Below are 22404 nucleotides of genomic sequence, written 5' to 3'. Positions count from 1 at the left end.
AACTTGGCTGCATCTTGTTATGGCTGAAGCCAGCTTTGTATTGTAATTTCTTTTCTGTGAGGCAAGGTTGTATCTGCTTTTCTCTTTAATTCCAGTTTTCTCAAAAACAAAAAACAAAAAAAACAACTTGGCTGCGGGCACTGGATAGATGGAGTCTGAATGGAGCCTAACTTCTAAGGCCTCATGCGGGCCCAAACAGCACAGACCTCAAAAGTCTTATCCGGAAAACTAATCATTTGCTTAGAGCATGGTCACGCGAGGCTTAGTTTTCCGTAAGTCTGACAGCCGTACGTCTGACAGCGAAACCTTTCCACCGGCATAGTTTTGTAACTGTGCCTAAAAAAGGCACAGTTACAAAACTATGCTGGTACGCTCTTGGTCAGCTCCCTCTCTCTCTCTCTCTCTCTCTCTCCTGTCGGAACCTTCCGCTTCTCTCTCTACTTGCTACTGCCGGTCACGTTCCTCTGCGACCTGTCAGATTCTGTCCAGGCTTAGTTCTAACTAAGACTCGCGTGACCATGGCCTTATTGGGCTTCAGAAAAGTGGCTCATGACTGTGCAGCTGGTATAGTCCATTGAAGATAGAGTAGTAACGCAGGCCAATTCCACGTAATTGGCGCTCCCACCCACTTCCTCTTTGTTTGCTTGTTTCAATGTCCTACACCTCTGCCTTGTACACTGTACTGCAGCTGGCCGGTCTCAACAATGACAATTACAAGGTGCAGCTATGGCATTCCCCCTTAATAATAAGTGTACTACTTGTAGCAGGCGCATGTATATGGCACGACAGGAAGAGAAACTCGTCCAGGCCACCTGGTCCCATGGGCCTTCCCATCGTAGGCCACCTCCACTTGCTTGGAGACAAGCCCCACAGAGCTCTCTTCAACCTCAGCAAACTCCATGGCTCCCTAATGTGGCTTCGCTTCGGATCGATCCGTGTCCTTGTCGCTTCCTCACCTCAAGCCGCCCGTCTCATCCTCCAGACACATGATCACACTTTCTCTGGCCGTCCTCGCTCTGCTGCTGCACTCGCCCTTTTCAATGGCTGTACTGACATCACCTTTTCCCCATCCAACTCTTGTTGGAGGCTCTTGAGGCAGATTTTTGTCACAGACCTTGTGAGCTCCAAGAGGGTAGAGGCCTCCAGACATGTGAGGGAGGCAGAGGCACACATGCTTGTTGGGGCTATCGTGAGGCTGATGACGGGTGCGAGTAGTGGCAGCCCAAGTGCGGAGCCGAATCGACATGATGCGGAGGATGCAAAAGGGACCAAATTCCCGGTATCTGCAAATCCAAAATATGCGCATGCACGGACCGAGAGGACAGATGTAGCCACATCAAACCAGGTACTAATGATCATGCCAATTAGAGCCCATCTCTTGCAAGCAAGCAATAACATGATATCTAGGATAGTGCTAGGAGAAACTTTGCAGGAAATAATTGCCAAAAGATCGCATGCAGACCCTTCTCTCAACCTGCTGCATCTCCTGGATGAGTTGTTACGTTGCCTTAGCATCTTCAATCTAAGTGATCTCTTCCCGTCTATTGCATGGATGGATATCCAAGGTGTCTGGCGACGCAGTCGTCGGGTAGCTCGCCAGCTCGACATTGTGTTGCAGGACATTCTTGACTCCCGACGACAGACCAGGTCCAGTGGTACAAGCAATAATATGGACTCCTCCACCAGTGAAGACATTGTCGATCACCTTCTCTCGCTGTCCTCGAAGGAGCATCTAACCGACGACAATATCAAAGCTTTCCTACTGGTATGCGCCATATCTCACCTACTGGTTGCGTCGTGCCTCCCCTATATCACTACTAATCACACCTACATAAAATGGCATTTTGCCATCCAAGACAAATTTTAAAGCATTTATATAGTTTTTGGGGCGTAATGTATAAAAAGAAGGTTTTTCTTTAGCTGTTTTTCTCAAATTTTGGCTTGTACAATTACAATTTTTTTTTGACAATACTACTTTCAGTCTAATTAAAATTTGGCTTTTACAATTACATCGTAAGGATAGTTTTTGTTAGCATCATGTCTACTTTCTACATAGATTATCACGTCTAGTTGAAGTCATGTTGCAACTATGCCATTTGGGTAATTTCTAGAATCGAGTAGCGGAGAGAGTAGCCATGGCTTTGAGCTCCGTACTATGTTTGCGCCCCTAGACATGCAACGTTATCTCTTGCAACTTTCCCTTTCTCTCATTTTCTTTCTCAGCGTCGTTTGGCTCTGATCAGTCCTTCATGCGTGCTTCCCCCTTGGGGGAGGTGTGATGGCTCAGTAGGATGTGCTACACAATGGATTAATTGGAGGCGTAGGGCAAGCTGATGCTGCCATTGGAGTCAACCCCTTGCATCATCAACCATCGCTCATGACTAGGGTTGTCTTCATCAGCATGGCAAGTGCTATTTCAAAGGCATGTTTCTTAGAACCCTCTCTCTTATGCACATGCCCTTCAATCGAGGCCGGCTCTCAACTTTGGACCACTGAAACAGATTCTTCACTGTATCCCTCAAACTTTAACCTAGACAAATAGAGTATTGTTGGCTTGCACCTTTCAAATCAACAGCTCCCACCTTAATTATAGGCCTCTCCAGGTAAGTTCTCCTTTGCTTGTTAATAATGGTCCTTTCTCCATCATCTCCAATGTTTCGAATCATATAGATTACCAGCAATGTGAGATTGACACAAGGAACTTTTAACATGTTACCATATAGCAAGTTTGATCATGTTCACGCTATTTCCTAGATAGAAGTAGCAAATCATAGCTTTTTGCTAGATGGAATTGGCAATTGCTCGAGCTTGTGATGGAATTTCTAGATAGAACTAGCAAAACAATAGTTTCCATGGATTTTCTATATAGTAAGTTCATAACGACCAGATAGCATGGAACTAGCAATTATACAATGCCTATGCATTTCTTATCTAGTAACTAAGTGGAGTTGCTAATTGAAAGTAGCAAATCCTAACTCCAATGCAATAACCATATAGTAATTTTCACTTTCACAGTTGCTATATAGTAACTAATATCTTACCGCATGGGGAGCTCTTCAAAAAGTCCATTGGTTCTTTATACTCACTCTTAAAGAAATTGGCTTTGATCTATTTTCCCTATAGGAACCATATGAGAAACTCCTCAAAAGGTCCATTGGTTCTATACGCTCACCGTATAAGAAAGGGGCTTTGATGTATTTTCCTTATAGAAACCATGTATTCTCCGAAATTTGTTTAAATCCTAAGTTTCTTTTGAGGATTTCATGGTTTCTCCTTATGTGAAATCCTAGCACAACTCTCTTTCATCATCTTAAACAAAATTTACTCGACTTATTATTGTTGAACTCGCAACATCTATTACTACAACATTTTCGCATTTGGTGCCTTTTCACATTTATTTTGGTAGTGTCATCATTAATGATACCATCATTGAGTGACCTAATCCCTCTTATGAAAAATCAAAGTATCCTTGACACTACAAGAGGTTGTGTGCTCTTGTGACGCTGTTAGCGACGGAAATACACTGGGTTTTTCTAACCCCCGGCGTCGCTAAAACCGTCGCTAATAGCGTCGCTACGAGAGCGTCGCTATAGGCGTCGCTATATAGCGACGCCTATAGCGACGCTCTCACAGAAGAGTATAGCGACGCATATAGCGACGCTACAGAGCCATAAATAGCGACGCTTATAGCGACGCCTGAGAGAATATTTTTTTGGTGGCAGGGCATTGAATGCCCTGCCACCCATCAACCATATTGTACTTGATTCGCTTTTTAAAAAAAGTGCAAAGGTAGATAATAGACCCAAAATAGTCACCCACAAGACGCATTGTTTGCAAAATTGACAATTGTACACATCATAGACAAACTGAATTGATTGGCAAATGTAATAATGACAATTATACAACATCATAGGCATAAAGAATTGATTGGCAAAAGGAATTGCGGTGACAAATGTAATAATATACATGGTTCAAAAAGACGTATAAAATCCGTCTCATGATACATAAGCTATGAGAAACCCTAAACTAATGCTATCTAGCTACGGCTAAACTGACGTCGTCTAATCAGACGTCTCATCGCGTCCAAGCGGCGTATCTGTCGGATTCTGCAAAAAAAGACAATAAGACAGTTTTCAGTAAATATAAACATATAACGACATTTATAAAACAATACAAAAAATAAAAAAGAGTAAACCCTAATACTAACCATGCCGCCGCGAGAACTGAGAATGTCCATCAGGGCGTTTAAGCCCTTCCTGCCTGCGTACTCGCGCTCGTACGGTGTGGGATCACGTCCTGTCATCGACCACTGTCAAAACATACAAAGATTTCATTATGTTAGAACTAAAAAACTCATAAACCCTAAACTATCGAACATGCATAAAGAGCAATGTGAAAAGACTTACAAAATCGGCCTCAAATGATGCCCATCCACTGCTCCCCAAGTGGTGCGAGCTCCCTGCCTCTACTCGCGCTCTGGCTGCATCCTTTTGTTGCTTCCACTTGTCGGGATTCTCGCGCGCTGCTTTCTTCGCATTCTTCCAATCTTCTTTGGCCAGCCAATCTGGCCTATTCCACCCATTCTTGATTGCTTTTTGCACTTCGGAACGCTTGTGTTTGCAGTATTCGCGCATTCGAATCTTCATCAGGTCTTCATTGAAGCGCTGATCCCGTGTTGGAACGGGAAACTCATCATGAAGTATGCTGATGACTCTGTTTTTTAAATCACTTGGTACTTCACTCCATTTGTTTAGTATATAGTGTCTAAACAGCTGAGAGCAAAGACCACGCATGCGCGAGATCACCTTCTTGCCGTCATCATCCATGATGATGCCGCCGCTGATGTCGACGGAGTAAGGCAAGCCCTCTGGCCGGTGACGCGTGAACCTGGGTGTCCCGGCAGGGGTCTCTAGCGGCGTGTCGATGGGGGTACGGACGTCAGGTGTCTCCACCGGCATCTGGGCGCCGAAGCGAGGAGTGTCGAGTGGGGTGGCTCCTAGCGGAGTAGGTAGAGGTGTGTAGCTTCTAGGAACAGTCAGCCGTGCAAAACCTGGCGTAGATGGCGATGCTGTGGCTGGTGTGGGGACGGGCAATTGTTGTAGCTCTTCCAATAGTGGACGAAGATACACATCCATATTCCCCACTTTATATCGCCCTGGCACAATCAAGCTTAGCCATAGGTGCCCCTTCTTCGTAGTCAACCACGGGGGAATGTTGTAGTTGACGATGACAACGGGCCATACACTGTAAGATGTTGATCTTTGACCAAATGGATTTACGCCATCCATAGCCAGGCCTAAGCGCAAATTTCGAGCTTCCCTGGCAAAATCCGACCATGTTCCATCTATATGTTTCCAGGCTGCGCAATCTGCAGAAATTCGTAGCACACCATCCGAAGATTTATTCTCCTCATGCCATGATGCTAGGGCGGCCATGGACTTACATTCGAAGAAATGCTTGATGCGAGGAAGCAAAGGAAAATGTCGCAAAACCTTTTGTGGAATTTTTGTCCCGTGGAGATCTACTCGATATCTTTCGGAATCACATTTCGGACACTTCTCCATGTCTGTGTATTCCCCTCTGAAAAGAATGCAGTCATTAGGACAAGCGTGGATAGAATTGTAATCCATCCCCAAGTTTCGCAAAATCTTTCTTGCTTCATCTCGGGAATCTGGCATCACATTGTCAGCTGGTAGAATGTGCTGTTTCAGCAATCTACACAACATAAAAATATGATACAGTCGTGTAAAAATCTATCAGATCAGTATACATTTAGAGTTCTATTAAAGTAAACTAATTGTAATAGATCACCTGAAAAGCGCTGTGACGCTAGTGTCACTCCATCCAAACTTTGCCTGCATGTTGAGAAGAACCAGGAGTGCTTTCAATCTAGACATACATGCTCCATTATACAATGATGTATCGGCTTCACTTTTCATATCATCATAGATAAGCCTTTCTGAATCCATGATCGTCTCGATCATTTCATCAATCTCGGGCTCAAACATTGCCTCGTTGGGAATGTGCTCTGCATGATCATCCCCCGAGCTGTCAGAGGCTACATCTTGTGGCCTCACATATGCTGCTTGACCAAAGCGCCTGCGAATACGTCTATTGGGTTGCAAGATTATTGCTTGTTGGCCAGCGTCAGAGTCCGACGAGTTATAATTGGCAACAACTCGATCTATAATAGATGGATCGAACTCGCCAAATTCGCGAACGTGCTGCAAAGAAACACGTCTTGTCCGTCGCACAGCATGCTTGCATTGATTACAAGGACATAAGACCCTCGTTGAGAGATAGGTGTTTCGGTTGGACGGTCCCACATCCTCGTCGCTACTCATAATGAGGATAAAAAACTTATAACTTGGACAACAAATTTAATATTCTATTGGCATTCTTCGTCTTATCTCTCTCTCTCTCTCTCTCTCTCTCTCTCTCTCTCTCTCTTTACCTCACATTCTCTAGTCATGTCCAATCCCCGCACACCTCGGTCTAGAGGTGCACGGAGATCAGAACCACCGGGTTATAATCTCGTCTTTATTGGTCAATACCTATATTTGTGGGTACAAGAAATCTAGACACCCACGTCTACATGATACTGCATGTAGTGGAAAAAATCCCTTTGCCTCTTCTCTAGCTGTAGCACTTCACTTCATCTTAACATCTTTTCACAGTAGATCTTTTCACTGTTCGTCTAACTCTAAACCCTAAACCGTAAGTAATTCTTGCGTGGACTCGATCTAACGTAAATAAGCGTAAATCTAAATAAACGTAAATCTAACTAAAAATAAAGCTAAATCTAATTTAACGTAAGTCTAATGACTAGAGGTTGTCTAGATGGTCATTGTGTCGGGGATGTAGTGACTCTTGCCGCCCTGAAGATCCACCTTCTTCCCTATCTTCTGAAGACATTTCACCAGTACTTTTGGATCGACGGAGCCCACCATGAGTGAAGGCAGCAATACCCTATATTCCATTGAGGGATTTCTTCACCCGCTTCATGCAGGCATCGCAGTCTATGGAGACCCGCATCTAATCTAATATAATGTAAATCTAAATCTAGCTTAAATAAACGTAAATCTAGTTAAAAATAAACCTAAATCTAATTTAATGTAAGTCTACATATAACCTAATCTTTAACGTCTTTTAAGATAGTTTCCTACGACGTTATAACTCTCTTCTTCCTGTGTGTGTGCGCGTGTGTGGATGTGTGTGCCAATAAAAAGAGATAAATGGTATAACCTTTCTATCACCCATGCCAAGTATGATAGATTGATTATGCCATTTCCCTCTTGAATAATAGGTCTTCAGTTCAACTCCTCGTCGGCTAGATCTTTAGGTCTTTTAATTTTAATTAGTTTCCTACGATGCTCCCTTAGTTTCTCTTTCTTTCTCTCTCAATGTGTGTGCGTTTTTTTGGATCGTATGCATGTTTTCTTTCTCTTTTCCTCTCTCAATGTGTGTGTTTTTTGTTTATGCATGTTCTCTCTCTCTCTTTTCCTCTCTCAATGCGTGCGTTTTTTGTTTATGCATGCTCTCTCTCTCTTTTTCTCTCTCAATGTGTGTGTGCATTCTTTGTTTATGTATGTGTGTGTGTTTTTGTTTTTGTTTGTACTCTCTCTCTCTCTCTCTCTCTCAAAAACACTATGTGTGTGTGTGTATGTGTGTGTGTGAGAGAGAGAGAGAGGGAGAGAGAAAGAGGGGAAGGGAACATGAGAATGAAGAGAGGGAAGGAGCATACCTGGCTCTCCTTCCTCTCCTCGTGTGTGTGTGTGTGTGTGTGTGTGTAGAAGAAAAAGAGAGAGAGAGAGAGAGAGAGAGAGAGAGAGTGAGGGAGAGCGTTACCTGCTCTTTGCTTGAGGGCGCCGAAAAACTCAGATCTGTGATCTGAGTTTTTGGGCGCGCTCGGTTATTTTTTTTACCCCAGCTGGCGTCGCTATGAGCGTCGCTATAAGCGTCGCTATGAGCGTCGCAAATTTACAAAGAAATTTACGACGCTCATAGCGACGCCGGGATTTTTTTTTTTGAGCGTCGCTAATATGAAGAGCCTCTTGTAGTGTGATTGGCATAAAATCAATCAACCAAAGCTTCTAGCACCAGTTCTAGGAACTAGCACAATGCAATCAGAAAGAGTAAAAGGATGAAAAAATGATCGGTCTAAATGCATCTTCTTTGCACTATGAACAGGGACTTTTTTCTCTTGTCTAATATACACTTAAGGCACTCTATAGAATCGGATTACATTATTGATCCTTATTATGTCTCATGTTCTCATGGGAACATTTACTCCACGAAGAAAAAATCAACAACACTCTTAGATCCTAACCCTATGTCATTTGTGAAGTAAGCATCTCATCTACAAAAAAATTGGAATTGTTTGTGTAGTGACATAATGTTTAGAATAATTAAGTAACTAATGCTTCTCTTCATCTTGTCTAGGATATGAAGTGTTTAGCTCAACGCATTATCTCACAACATGTAGTACAAGTGTATTGGCTATAGTTAGGCATTCCCAACCCTATAGCAAAGTCTCTTGACATGCCATTTTTCATATGTTACCATGTTGTATATGAGAAGGGAGGTGGGGTGAAATCCCCTTTAAAGAAACAAGAAATGCACAAGATCCCATTGTTGAACATGTTTAGACCCAAGAATGGTCGAACGTAATTAAATTCCTTGAGGTAGATGCCCAATACATGAGGTGAATTTGTTGTTAAGTCACCTTCCTCTGTCCATTTCAAAAATCCACACTACTTGAACAAATGTACTTGACTTATTATTGTTGAAGTCACAATTGAGTACTACAACATTTTCTTGTAACAAAGAAAAACCATAATAATAGAATAGTATTTATGTCTTGGTTTGAATGCTATAATTTATGATTTTTCTCACTTTGGAAGGAAAGGTTTTTGAAAGGAATGTAAGAATGGTATAAACCAACCAAACAGATCACTAAGTGGTAAAAGATGATTGGCCTTGAAACCCTCACCCCTTGCGATATTTTTCTAGTTCTTGCTAACTCACACTAAGTGCATCAAGTGTAGAAGAGCTCCTTAGAGCATAGACTACACTACAAGAGGCTATTCATATTAGCGACGCTCACACAGCGACGCTCAAAAAAAAAAATCCCGGCGTCGCTATGAGCGTCGCAAATTTACAAAGAAATTTGCGACGCTCATAGCGACGCCGGCTGGGCTAAAAAAATAACCGAGCGCGCTCAAAAACTCAGATCTCAGATCTGAGTTTTTCGGCGCCCTCAAGCAAGGAGCAGGTAACGCTCTCCCTCTCTCTCTCTCTCTCTCTCTCTCTCTTTTTCTTCTCCACACACACACACACACACACACGAGGAGAGGAAGGAGAGCCAGGTATGCTCCTTCCCTCTCCTCATTCTCATGTTCCCTTCCCCTCTTTCTCTCTCCCTCTCTCTCTCTCTCACACACACACATACACACACACATAGTGTTTTTGAGAGAGAGAGAGAGAGAGTACAAACAAAAACAAAAACGCACACACACATACATAAACAAAGAATGCACACACACATTGAGAGAGGAAAAGAGAGAGAGAGCATGCATAAACAAAACGCACGCATTGAGAGAGGAAAAGAGAGAGAAAACATGCATAAACAAAAAACGCACACACATTGAGAGAGAAAGAGAGAGAAACTAATTTAACGTCGTAGGAAACTAATTAAAATTAAAAGACCTAAAGATCTAGCCGACGAGGAGTTGAACTCAAGACCTATTATTCAAGAGGGAAATGGCATAATCAATCTATCATACTTGGCATGGGTGATAGAAAGGTTATACCATTTATCTCTTTTTATTGGCACACACATCCACACACGCGCACACACACAAGAAGAAGAGAGTTATAACGTCGTAGGAAACTATCTTAAAAGACGTTAAAGATTAGGTTATATGTAGACTTACATTAAATTAGATTTAGGTTTATTTTAAACTAGATTTACGTTTATTTACGCTAGATTTAGATTTACGTTATATTAGATTAGATTTAGGTCTCCATAGACTGCGATGCCTGCATGAAGCGGGTGAAGAAAGCCCTCAATGGAATATAGGGTATTGCTGCCTTTGCTCATGGTGGGCTCCGTCGATCCAAAAGTACTGGTGAAATGTCTTCAGAAGATAGGGAAGAAGGTGGATCTTCAGGGCGGCAAGAGTCACTACATCCCCGACACAATGACCATTTAGACAACCTCTAGTCATTCAACAACAACTTCAAAGTTAGTAACAAGAGCAAGAACGGTCTAAAGGGCCAATTGCTGTCGTCAGATGTGGATGGAGATGAGGCAGTGTCACCGCCGGAAGTTAACTCTCACATCTTTAGTGATGAGAATGCCAACTCTTGCCGAGTTATGTGAAAAATTATGTGTTAAATCAGTTTTAAGGTTCTTATAATCCCTGTTAGTTTAGTTCTTTGTTTTTAATATAACATAATTTACGTTAGATTTAGATTTATGTTATATTAGATTAGACTTAGGTTTATTTAGGTTTACCCACACACACACACACACACACACACACACACACACACACACACACACACACACACACAGAAGAGAGAGTTTTAACGTCGTAGGAAACTATCCCAAAAGACGTTAAAGATTAGGTTAGATGTAGACTTACGTTAAATTAGATTTAGGTTTATTTTTAGTTAGATTTACGTTTATTTAGATTTACGCTTATTTACGTTAGATCGAGTCCACGCAAGAATTACTTACGGTTTAGGGTTTAGAGTTAGACGAACAGTGAAAAGATCTACTATGAAAAGATGTTAAGATGCTGTGAAGTGCTACAGCTAGAGAAGAGGCAAAGGGGTTTTGTCCACTACATGCAGTATCATGTAGACGTGGGTGTGTAGATTTCTTGTACCCACAAATATATGTATTGACCAATAAAGACGAGATTATAACCCGGTGGTTCTGATCTCCGTACACCTCTAGACCGAGATGTGCGGGGATTGTACATGACTAGAGAATGTGAGGTAAAGAGAGAGAGAGAGAGAGAGAGAGAGAGAGAGAGAGAGAGAGAGAGAGAGAGAGAGATAAGACGAAGAATGCCAATAGAATATTAAATTTGTTGTCCAGGTTATAAGTTTTTTATATATCCTCATTATGAGTAGTGACGAGGATGTGGGACCGTCCAACCGAAACACCTATCTGTCAACGAGGGTCTTATGTCCTTGTAATCAATGCAAGCATGCTGTGCGACGGACAAGACGTGTTTCTTTGCAGCACGTTCGCGAATTTGGCGAGTTCAATCCATCTATTATAGATCGAGTTGTTGCCAATTATAACTCGTCGGACTCTGACGCTGGCCAACAAGCAGCAATCTTGCAACCCAATAGACGTGTTCGCAGGCGCTTTGGTCAAGCAGCATATGTGAGTCCACAAGATGTAGCCTCTGACAGCTCGGGGGATGATCATGCAGAGCACATTCCCAACGAGGCAATGTTTGAGCCCGAGATTGATGAAATGATCGAGACGATCATGGATTCAGAAAGGCTTATCTATGATGATATGAAAAGTGAAGCCGATACATCATTGTATAATGGAGCACGTATGTCTAGATTGAAAGCACTCCTGGTTCTTCTCAACATGCAAGCAAAGTTGGGATGGAGTGACACTAGCGTCACAGCGGTTTTCAGGTGATCTATTACAATTAGTTTACTTTAATAAAACTTTAAATGTATAATGATCTGATAGATTTTTACACGACTGTATCATATTTTTATGTTGTGTAGATTGCTGAAAGAGCACATACTACCATCTGACAATGTGATGCCAGATTCCCGAGATGAAGCAAGAAAGATTTTGCGAAACTTGGGGATGGATTACAATTCTATCCACGCTTGTCCTAATGACTGCATTCTTTTCAGAGGGGAATACATAGACATGGAGAAGTGTCCGAAATGTGATTCTGAAAGATATCGAGTAGATCTCCACGGGACAAAAATTCCACAAAAGGTTTTGCGACATTTTCCTCTGCTTCCTCGCATCAAGCATTTCTTCGAATGTAAGTCCATGGCCGCCCTAGCATCATGGCATGAGGAGAATAAATCTTCGGATGGTGTGCTACGAATTCCTGCAGATTGTGCAGCCTGGAAACATATACATGGAACGTGGTCGAATTTTGCCAGGGAAGCTCGAAATTTACGCTTAGGCCTAGCTATGGATGGCGTAAATCCATTTGGTCAAAGATCAACATCTTACAGTGTATGGCCCGTTGTCATCGTCAACTACAACATTCCCCCGTGGTTGACTACGAAGAAGGGGCACCTATGGCTAAGCTTGATTGTGCCAGGGCGATATAAAGTGGGGAATATGGATGTGTATCTTCGTCCACTATTGGAAGAGCTACAACAATTATGGATTGGCATAGAGGTGGTGGATATGAGCCGACACACAGGACGACGGAATGCTTTGATCAGAGGCATTCTAATGTGGACGATGCATGACTATCCCGGGCTAACAGAATGCTCAGGTGATCTATTGACACTCCTCACTCAGACACTGTAAATCTTGTTTTTTCCCATAGTTGATCTATTATCATGTGGACCTAGACTGAATGCACGTAGGGCACCCTCACTGAAGAAGCAAATCTACGAAGGTCATCAAGCGTATCTTCCAAAGAATCATGTGTTACGCGACGGCTTTTTGGGAAGAGAGCCACCAAGGATGTCTGCACAAGCATGGTTAGAGCAGAAGGAGATGTGCGATGACGGATTGCCTCCAGGGATGAAGAGACTATCTCTATGGTACGAGTTACCATACTGGCCCCGACTCATGATCAATCACTTGCTCGATCCAATGCACATATTCAAGAATGTGGGTAATCTACTATGGGACCATCTGACCGGCAAGAAAGATACTTTGGGAGCCAGAGTTGACCTTAGAAACGTGGATCGTATGGAGCAATATTGGCCGCAAACAGCGTCTGATGGATCGATAAAACTCCCTAAAGCACCATGGATTTTCACAGGAGCCCAAGAACGCAAAGTAAAAGAGACCATTCGATCTTTGCGGACCCCCACTGGCGTAATGCACTCGCTCCGAACGTGTTTTACTAAATAAGGAAAGCTTACCGGTTTGAAGTCACACGATTGGCATAAAATGTGTCAGGTACGTTCATAGTGGACTTTAATATCATTGCATAAAATGTGGACTTTAATATCATTGCTGCACATACTTTACAGTTTATTTTACCGGTTGCCATTGAGGGATGTTTGTCTCTCGACATCCGTAACACAATCTACAAACTTGCAAAGCTGGTGCAATGGATCTCACAAAAGGAGATCAACGTAGACTCCATACCATTTGCCAAACTAAATGCTGCGGAGCTTGTGTGCATGTTTGAGAAACATTTTCCTACTACAATGCTAACCATTCAGGTGCATCTTCTTGTTCACATAGTTGATGAGGTGGAAATAGATGGCACAGTTCATTCCAGATGGATGTTCTTCTTAGAACGTTTCATGAAAACGCTTAAGGGATATGTGCATCAAAAGGCACGTCCGGAGGGTAGCATGGCAGAAGGTTGGTTGGTATCAGAGTCCCTAGTGTACATTGGAGAGTGGCTAGACGGATTTGATAAAGCCCGGGACACGCTATGGCGAACCATAGATGATGAGCGCATATCTAGGATTGTCATGTGCAATCTCGGTGTTGAGAAGAAGATGACGGAAGATCTAGAGGCTAAAATCAACCGATTTTGCATGCTTCACAATCCAGTGATGCAAAAGTGGATTTCACAATATGAGGATGCAAAGCAAGAGCGACAAAGGGCACGAATCGAGTGGAGACGGGGAAGACGACCACCGATGCACTATCCAACGGTTCTGGAGAGCCTACCAACCTTCATGAGCTTAAGATGGTTGCACAACCAATTGAAAAGCGCACAACAATGCGGTGACGAAGTGACTGAGGAAGAGTGGGAGTACTCTCGGGGTTGCGCGACCAAGGTAAGTTTGCAATGTATGACTAGCAAGTGACTTTATTTATAAACGTTTGAATGGCCACTCATAATCTTTGTTCGTTGTAGTATAAGTCATACACAACAACATGGTGTAAAGGTCGACATTTTAGGGTGGAACGAATCGACAAAAAGCGTTTTACTCAAGATTGTGGAATCATGGCAAAATTTGAACAGTCTAGTCGACGACGTTCTTCTGATGCAGATCCTGTGGTGGCGGAACTCACTTACTTCGGCACGCTGCAAGAGATTTCGAGGATCGATTACAGAGGATTTTTTGTCGACTTGTTCGACGTGCAATGGTTCAAGATAATCATGGAGGGTCGCAACGCTACTGTGCGTAGAGGAGAGTCTGGTTTTCTTGAGGTGGATTCTACTAAGAAATGGACTGACCTAAGAGACACTTTCGTACTACCCGAGCATTGTGAACAAGTAAGTATGTAAATAGTTAACATCCCCCTTTTACAAGTTATGTGCTTGAAAGCTCTCATGTAAGTTATGTGGCTCTGGCAGGTAATATTTCATCCTACAAAGTCTACATCAAACTGGTGGTACGTCATAGAGGTAGCCCCTCGTAGTGCAAGGACGTATGAAGGCTACCATGTGCCAATCACAACGGCATCAATGGAGGAGATCAGAGAAGATTCTCAATCAGAAGCCGCTGCGGTGGTGCCAGACGAGCATCAAGATGCTACTACTCTATATGGGGTGCATGCAGAGGAGCTACAAAATGAAACAGAGGATATGTGTTTAAACGGAGAGCTCTATATAGATATAGGAAGTTATGCTGAGTTATGCGAGGATGAGAGAGAGATCTCTTAAAGCCACAAATATTGGATTTGAACAATTTTGCTCCGTGTTGTAAAAGCTCTAGCTCTCTAAGTACCTTCCATGGTGTATAACGCTCTTTTCTACTCGCGCTCACATCTTTTGATTGAAAATTCTGAGTTTTCGACTTGCCTCTTCTATCACTCAATTCATTGCGTCATTGTATTTATATGCGTCATTACGTCATTGTATTTAATGGTCTTTGCGTCATTGTCTACTCTATTCATTCAATATTAAGTTTAATTATTCGTGTATTTAATGCAGGTATGGATGATGAGGAGTTTCTTTCTTCTTTGTCACCGCAGCAGAGACAGTGGTACGTGGAGCGTCATCGCTCTGGCGCATCATCGCGCGTTCCTACTCCATCCGCATATTCTTCTCTTTCGGAGCATTCGGCACGCTCCGAAGCTTCGGTGTCGACGAGACGAGCTTCACACTCGTCTAGACACCGGCGCTCTAGTGGTGGCGGTGGCGGTTGTTGTGGGGATTCCGCCACCGATGCCTCCACACCGCCTCGTGTTCGACGAGGCTCTTTACCCTCCCCTTCTTTGCCCGCCCCCACACCAGCCACAGCATCGCCATCTACGCCAGGTTTTGCACGGATGACTGTTCCTAGAAGCTACACACCTCTACCTACTCCGCCAGGAGCCACTCCACTCGACACTCCTCGCTTCGGGGCCCAGACGCCGGTGGAGACACCTGACGTCCGTACCCCTATCGACACGCCGCTAGAGACCCCTGCCGGGACACCCAGGTTCACGCGTCACCGGCCAGAGGGCTTGTCTTACTCCATCGACTTCAGCGGCGGCATCATCATGGATGATGACGGCAAGAAGGTGATCTCGCGCATGCGTGGTCTTTGCTCTCAGCTGTTTAGACACTACATACTAAACAAATGGAGTGAAGTACCAAGTGATTTAAAAAACAGAGTCATCAGCATACTTCATGATGAGTTTCCCGTTCCAACACGGGATCAGCGCTTCAATGAAGACCTGATGAAGATTCGAATGCGCGAATACTGCAAACACAAGCGTTCCGAAGTGCAAAAAGCAATCAAGAATGGGTGGAACAGGCCAGATTGGCTGGCCAAAGAAGATTGGAAGAATGCGAAGAAAGCAGCGCGCGAGAATCCCGACAAGTGGAAGCAACAAAAGGATGCAGCCAGAGCGCGAGTAGAGGCAGGGAGCTCGCACCACTTGGGGAGTGGTGGATGGGCATCATTTGAGGCCGATTTTGTAAGTGTTTTCGCATTGCTCTTTATGTTCGATAGTTTACGGTTTATGAGGTTTTTAATTCTTATATAATGAAATCTTTGTATGTTTTGACAGTGGTCGATGACAGGACGTGATCCCACACCGTACGAGCATGAGTACGCACGCAGGAAGGGCTTAAACGCCCTGATGGACATTCTCAGTTCTCGCGGCGGCATGGTTAGTATTAGGGTTTACTCTTTTTTATTTTTTGTATTGTTTTATAAATGTCGTTATATGTTTATACTTACTGAAAGCTGTCTTATTGTCTTTTTTTGCAGAATCCGACAGATACGTCGCTTGGACGCGATGAGACGTCTGACTAGACGACGTCAGTTTAGCCGTAGCTAGATAGCATTAGTTTAGGGTTTCTCATAGCTTATGTATCATGAGACGGATTTTATACGTCTTTTTGAACCATGTATATTATTACATTTGTCACCGCAGTTCCTTTTGCCAATCAATTCTTTATGGCTATGATGTTGTACAATTGTCATTATTACATTTGCCAATCAATTCATTTTGCCTATGATGTGTACAATTGTCAATTTTGCAAACAATGCGTCTTGTGGGTGACTATTTTGGGTCTATTATCTACCCTTGCACTTTTTTAAAAAAGTGAATCAAGTACAATATGGTTGATGGGTGGCAGGGCATTCAATGCCCTGCCACCAAAAAAAATTTCTCTCGGGCGTCGCTATAACCGTCGCTATTGATGGCTCTGTAGCGTCGCTATAGTCTTCAGTGTAAACGTCGCTATAACCGTCGCTATGAGCGTCGCTATGAGCGTCTCTATATAGCGACGCATATAGCGACGCTTATAGTGACGTATATAGCGACGCTTATAGTGACGCATATAGCGACGCTCGTAGCGACGGTTTTAGCGACGTCGGGGGTTATAAAAACCCAGTGTATTTCCGTCGCTAACAGCGTCACAAGAGCACACAACCTCTTGTAGTGCTATTTAACCCTAGGATTTACGCATTCTTTTACACTAACCTTGTAGCTCTCCATAAAGCTTATAGGGCCTAAATTGAACATTAACTTGAAAATCCAATTAGTTTTTCTAATGTAAGGTCTTTCTTTTTATCCATCATGCAAATTCTTTGAGTCTCTCTCTTTCTCTTCTTCTTCTTATCTCTCTCTCTCTCTCTCTCATATATATGTACACACACACACACACACACACACACACACACACACATATATATATGTATGTATGTATGTAACATTTAACAAATGCTTTTGGTGTGTTTTCACTTTTTTTTTTTGTGATATCATCATTGACGTCATCATTTGGTGACCTAATCCCTCTTTTGAAAAATCAAAGTATTCTTGATTTTCATAAAACAAATCAACCAAAGCTTCTAGCATAGGTTCTTGGAACTAGCACAATGCAATAAGAAAGAGCAAAAGGATGAAAAGATCATGAAAATGATAAGTCTAAATGCATCTTGGACTATGAATAGGGACTTTTTTGTTGTCTAATATACACTTTAAGGCACTCCATAGAATAGGAGTACATTATTGATCCTTTTTATGTCTCGTGCTCTTATGGAAAGAAAATCAACATTTACTCCACGAAGACAAAATCAAGAACACCCTTAGATCCTAATCATATGTTAGTTGTATAGTAAGCGTCTCATCTACAAAGAATGGAATTGTTTGTGTAGTCACATAATGTTTATAATAAACAAGTAACTAATGCTTCTCTTCATCTTGTCTAGGATATGAAGTGTCTAGCTCAACACATTATCTAACAACATGTAGTACAAGTGTATTGGCTATAGTTATGCATTTCCAACTCTGTAGCAAAATTTCTCGACATGCCATTTTCCATCAAAGATATGTTAGGAAGATTTCATCTGAGTCAGCCAATACCTTAACATTGAGTAAGAAACACTCCTCATTACTATCTCTCCCCTTTAAAGCAACAAGCAATGCACAAGACCCCATTGTTGAACATGTTTAGACCCAACAATGGTCGAATTTGTTGTTGAGTCACCCTCCTCTGTCCATTTAAAAAATGCACACTACATGAACATAATTTACTTGACTTATTATTGAAGTCGCAATATTGAGTACTACAATATTTTCTTGCAACAAAGGAAAACCATAATAATAGAATAGTATTTATGTCTTGGGTTGAATGCTATAATTTATAATTAGTTCTCACTTTGGAAGGAAAGGTCTTTGAAAGAAAAGTAAGAATGGTATTATGTCTCGTGCTCTTATGGGAAGAAAATCAACATTTACTCCACAAAGACAAAATCAAGAACACTGTTAGATCCTAACTCTATGTCATTTTATAGTAAGCATCTCATCTACAGAACAATGGAATTGTTTGTGTAGTCACATAATGTTTAGAATAATTAAGTAACTAATGCTTCTCTTAACCTTGTCTAGGATATATAGTGTTTAGCTCAACACATTATCTCACAACATGTAGTACAAGTGTGTTTGCTATAGTTAGGCATTCCCAACCCTATAGAAAATTCTATTGACATGGCATTTTCCATCAAAGATACATTAGGAAGATGTCATGTGAGTCCTATCTTGCAATTGTCTCTCCTTATGTGCTAGAATCCACTCAAGCAAAAATGGAATTCAAATGAAAATGGAAATTGAAATGGGTATGGAGAAATTATATCATGTGACATATCTATGATTAATACTCTTGAAGTGTAGAGTATGGGAACCTACATTTCTCACAAAATTTTGAGCATGTATATGAAAATTATGGTGGTTCAAAAATTATAAACGTTACTTTTTGGGAGGGAAAAGTACCCCAAGCCCCCCCCTTACAAACCCAACATTTTTGTACACATGGCACATACCTATTTACCGATTCCTCAAAGTACCTGAAGGTGTACGAGCGGAAGTGTGACGCGAGAGAGAGAGTGCGAGAAGAAGAGCACGACGATATGGTGAACTCGCTCTCCTGTAATGTGTAGAGCATAGTGAGTTCTTATTAGGTTTTTACAAAAGATTATGTGTACATACCTGGCGGCCCGCCCACTTACCTGGGCGACCACATTGGGCTTTATACCCCAACAACGTCCCACTTAAAGTCCAATGTGGTACTTTAAGTGTGAGAGAAGCTACTATACAAGCTAATATACAAGAGATGTAGAGAAGTGATGTACTACCCTACACCTAACTGCTTGCGAAAATGCGCAAAGCTCTCTGAGGGAAGTCCTTTTGTAAGTAGATCAGCAGGATTTTTTGTGGTGTGAACTTTGACAAGCTGAAGTTGCTTATCCTCGAGCATTTCCTTGATGAAATGATACTTCACATCCACATGCTTTGTCTTTGAGTGATACACTGGATTGCGAGCCAATTGTATAGCACTTTGACTATCACAATATAACATAGGCATCTCTTCTTTGATTCCCAAATCTATTACTAGTTGATTAAGCCAAATTGATTCTTTGCATGCCTCTGATGCTGCAACATATTCAGCCTCTGTAGTAGTGGATGTCGCCTACAGTCTGTGTGTAGATGCACCCGTGTCGTATGTGACACGCCTCCAAGAACTGTGAGCCGTCCTTCGATGTGTAGACAGCGACAAATCAGCACTTTGGGAGTGCCGATATCCTCAGCACCTGCAGTCGTAGGCCGAAACCACAAATTTGCAGAGTCGGATCTGCACCCGCCGAGACCACGTAGTCGAAAATGGCCTGCGCAGAACTTTGTCGAAGCCGAACGGTGGCCGAGATGACCTCAGAAGGAAATTATGAGAACATCGAGCCCTTCGAGCTCGCCCACAGGATTTGGGGCCGTGTCTTTGCCTGTCGAATTTCACTCCAATCTGAGCTGGTGACTCTAGCCTCCTGCAGTGCTGCCCCGAGTCTCGATCTGAGCTCTGATACCAGTTGAAGGAGTACGAGCGGAAGTGTGACGCGAGAGAGAGTGCGAGAAGAAGAGCACGACGATATGGTGAACTCACTCTCCTGTAATGTGTAGAGCATAGTGAGTTCTTATTAGGTTTTTATGAAAGAATATGTGTACATACCTGGCGGGCCGCCCACTTACCTGGGCGACCACATTGGGCTTTATACCCCAACAGTACCAACTAAGCCTTCCCAGGATAAGTGGCCCTCCAACACCCCATCCATCCCCTAATGAAGCATATCTGCTTTTGTCTTCCACTGGGATGTTGGATCGTAATCTCAAAAACAAATACCTCTTCTTTGTGGGTAGCCATGGTGGAATCATGGTTAAGGCAACAAATGTAGACGATAGTGGTCTCTCAGTCTTGGGGGGGTCCACTTTCAAGAAGTCCCTTATAACACACGTGCTCAATTTCAAGTGCAAAACTTTAACAGCGTGCAGTGATGACAACCAAAGCTTAATAGAATGAATGCCTTTTCAATTTCATACTACTGCAGCTTACTCTCATTGACTTAGTAGAATAGGACACCAGTGTATTCAAGTATTTCTCGTTGTTGTCATCCTCTATCTTGTAGCGGTCCAAAAGAGCTTGGGAGGGGTGGAGGTAAAGCACGCCAGTCTTGTAGAGGCATAACTTGTTGCGAGCCAATCCGGCTTCGCCGTTTCAACCGCACACATGTCCAGGTGAGAGAGGCCTTAACAAATAAGGGAAAATTACCAAAATACCCCTCTAATTTGTGGAAATTCCCAAAATACCCCTCAAACTTCAAAAATTCCCAAAATACCCTTGCATCTATTTTGGTTGGATTCTTTAAGATTTTCTAATCTTTATTCTTGTTTGACAATTGAGATCCGTTTTGGAGTGCTTAGCATGTAATTTGTCACAAATTCCCTCGCAAAAATGCAATTATGTTTGAAAATTATGAAGCAATTCATCTCCAAAGCCTACATAACGAACTCAAATTCTAGGGGTAGCATCTTGTATGACAGACAATCACTCTTCATATGAAAAGCTAAAAAAAATATTATTTTGGAAGAATTATACTCTCACAAGCAAGGGTATTTTGGGAACTTTGGAAAATTTGAAGTGCATTTTGGGAATTTATGGGGGTATTTTGGGAGTTTTTGAAATTTGAGGGGTAATTTGGGAACTAGAGGGGTATTTTCCCAACAAATAATAAGCCCCTGTGCACTTGGCCGATGGACAAATGGAAAACCTGAACGCAGGCTTTTTCCTTCTCTACAGAGAACCAACTACGTGCGCAAACCCTAAGCGATCGAGCGACCTCTACGATGTGCAAATTCCTGACTCAAAGGAGAATCGGTACGTGCTCATACGCAGCTGCTAGTAATTTCTGTAGGCGATAGCGCGAGTCTACCTGGTTGTCATATGGGCTCCCAGTAAGGGATTTACAGGTCTTATTCGTCAATGCTAGATGTTGATAATTGTCAAAGTTGAAGGATGTGACGATGAGATAGAACTGGAGCTCAACAACTCAATGTTTGTTGGTTGTGCTTGCAGCTTTTAAACCGTCTCGACCTTCCAGAGCTATGCTTGGACTTCATTCCTCGTGATCATTTGAGCAAGTTACAAGGCTGAAAATTCAGATTATGTAGCAGCTATTATGAAAATCTTGGATGTATAGTGAGGGGTGTGTCTTGTCTACATATTGCTTATCCATGGCTACAAGATAGGTCTTTTCAGGCCTAGCCTTTCAAGGTTTGGGTTTTCAAGTCTTTTCATCATGGATTCTTATTGTCAACTGGTTATCTATCTTAAACATTGCGTAAACTTTTGCTAGCTACAGGCCAATACGGATGTTATCCTTGACATTTGGAATGGCATAACAGACCAATTGGTTGTTGCAATTGTATCAATGTACCAGACATAGTAGCTCCTGTGCAGCATAAGTGACCAGGTTGGTTGGTTGTTTTCAAATTTTAGTTTTTGTGTGTGGAACTTGTTTTAGATGCTTATGACTAGGATGCAAGTGTATTTTTGCATTTAGTATATGATCCATTGTCTCTTTGAATTTATTCTATTAATAAATAGATTGCTTGTGAAGGTTTGTGCATGTGTATGATTCTATGTATGTGCATGGGAAGTTGATTTGTCACAGCTGGTGCGGCTTTGCCACCACAACTACATCCGCACCCCCACCATGTCCACCATCACCATCTTCATCATCAACAGCAACAGCCACCGTCCGCCCAACACCAACATCATTATAATAGCACCAACACGGCCTTATGATGTTGAGTTTATCAGGCGACATCGCTGTCATGTGCTCCCTAGATCCCAAGCCACGCCTCCATTGGATGCCTGACCTCCATGAACGTTTTGTGGATGCAGTCACACAGCTTGGCGGAGCTGACAGTAAGCAGCAACTAGCTTTGTGCCTCTCTTTCACAGGTGCTACAAATTCTCTAAAATGAAA

At 42.5% G+C, this 22404-nt stretch overlaps 1 protein-coding gene across 3 annotated transcripts; it reads left to right on the top strand.

Annotated features, from left to right (window-relative positions):
• The first annotated feature begins 610 nt into the window (after positions 1 to 610).
• On the top strand, positions 611 to 16599 carry LOC147458685 (cytochrome P450 71A3-like). 3 transcript variants are annotated; one of them, XM_086509673.1, is made up of 4 exons: positions 1634 to 1765; positions 15087 to 16057; positions 16151 to 16252; positions 16354 to 16599. In XM_086509673.1, the coding sequence occupies exons 2-4, from the start codon at positions 15089 to 15091 to the stop codon at positions 16396 to 16398; spliced, it is 1116 nt and encodes a 371-aa protein (XP_086365799.1). In that variant the 5' UTR covers positions 1634 to 1765; positions 15087 to 15088; the 3' UTR covers positions 16399 to 16599. The 3 variants fall into 3 exon arrangements, with proteins under 3 accessions (XP_086365798.1, XP_086365797.1, XP_086365799.1); XM_086509672.1 differs by lacking the exon at positions 15087 to 16057 and having other exon boundaries at positions 611 to 1765; XM_086509671.1 differs by lacking the exons at positions 16151 to 16252; positions 16354 to 16599 and having other exon boundaries at positions 611 to 1765; positions 15087 to 15543.
• The last annotated feature ends 5805 nt before the right edge of the window (positions 16600 to 22404 follow it).

The sequence above is a fragment of the Adiantum capillus-veneris genome, chromosome 4 (assembly GCF_014529385.1).
Source record: "Adiantum capillus-veneris isolate H3 chromosome 4, ASM1452938v2, whole genome shotgun sequence".
Lineage (NCBI taxonomy): Eukaryota > Viridiplantae > Streptophyta > Polypodiopsida > Polypodiales > Pteridaceae > Adiantum > Adiantum capillus-veneris.
The sequence above is the reverse complement of the archived record's forward strand: the minus strand, read 5'-3'. Positions and strand labels throughout refer to the sequence as shown.

What these genes read in the sequence shown, in the direction of transcription:
- LOC147458685 (XM_086509671.1), top strand. Translation starts at nt 653, where the DNA reads ATGTCCTACACCTCTGCCTTGTACACTGTACTGCAGCTGGCCGGTCTC. An exon ending in ATATCAAAGCTTTCCTACTG is followed by an intron (nt 1,766 to 15,086) that starts GTATGCGCCATA and finishes TATTTAATGCAG; the next exon opens with GTATGGATGATGAGGAGTTT.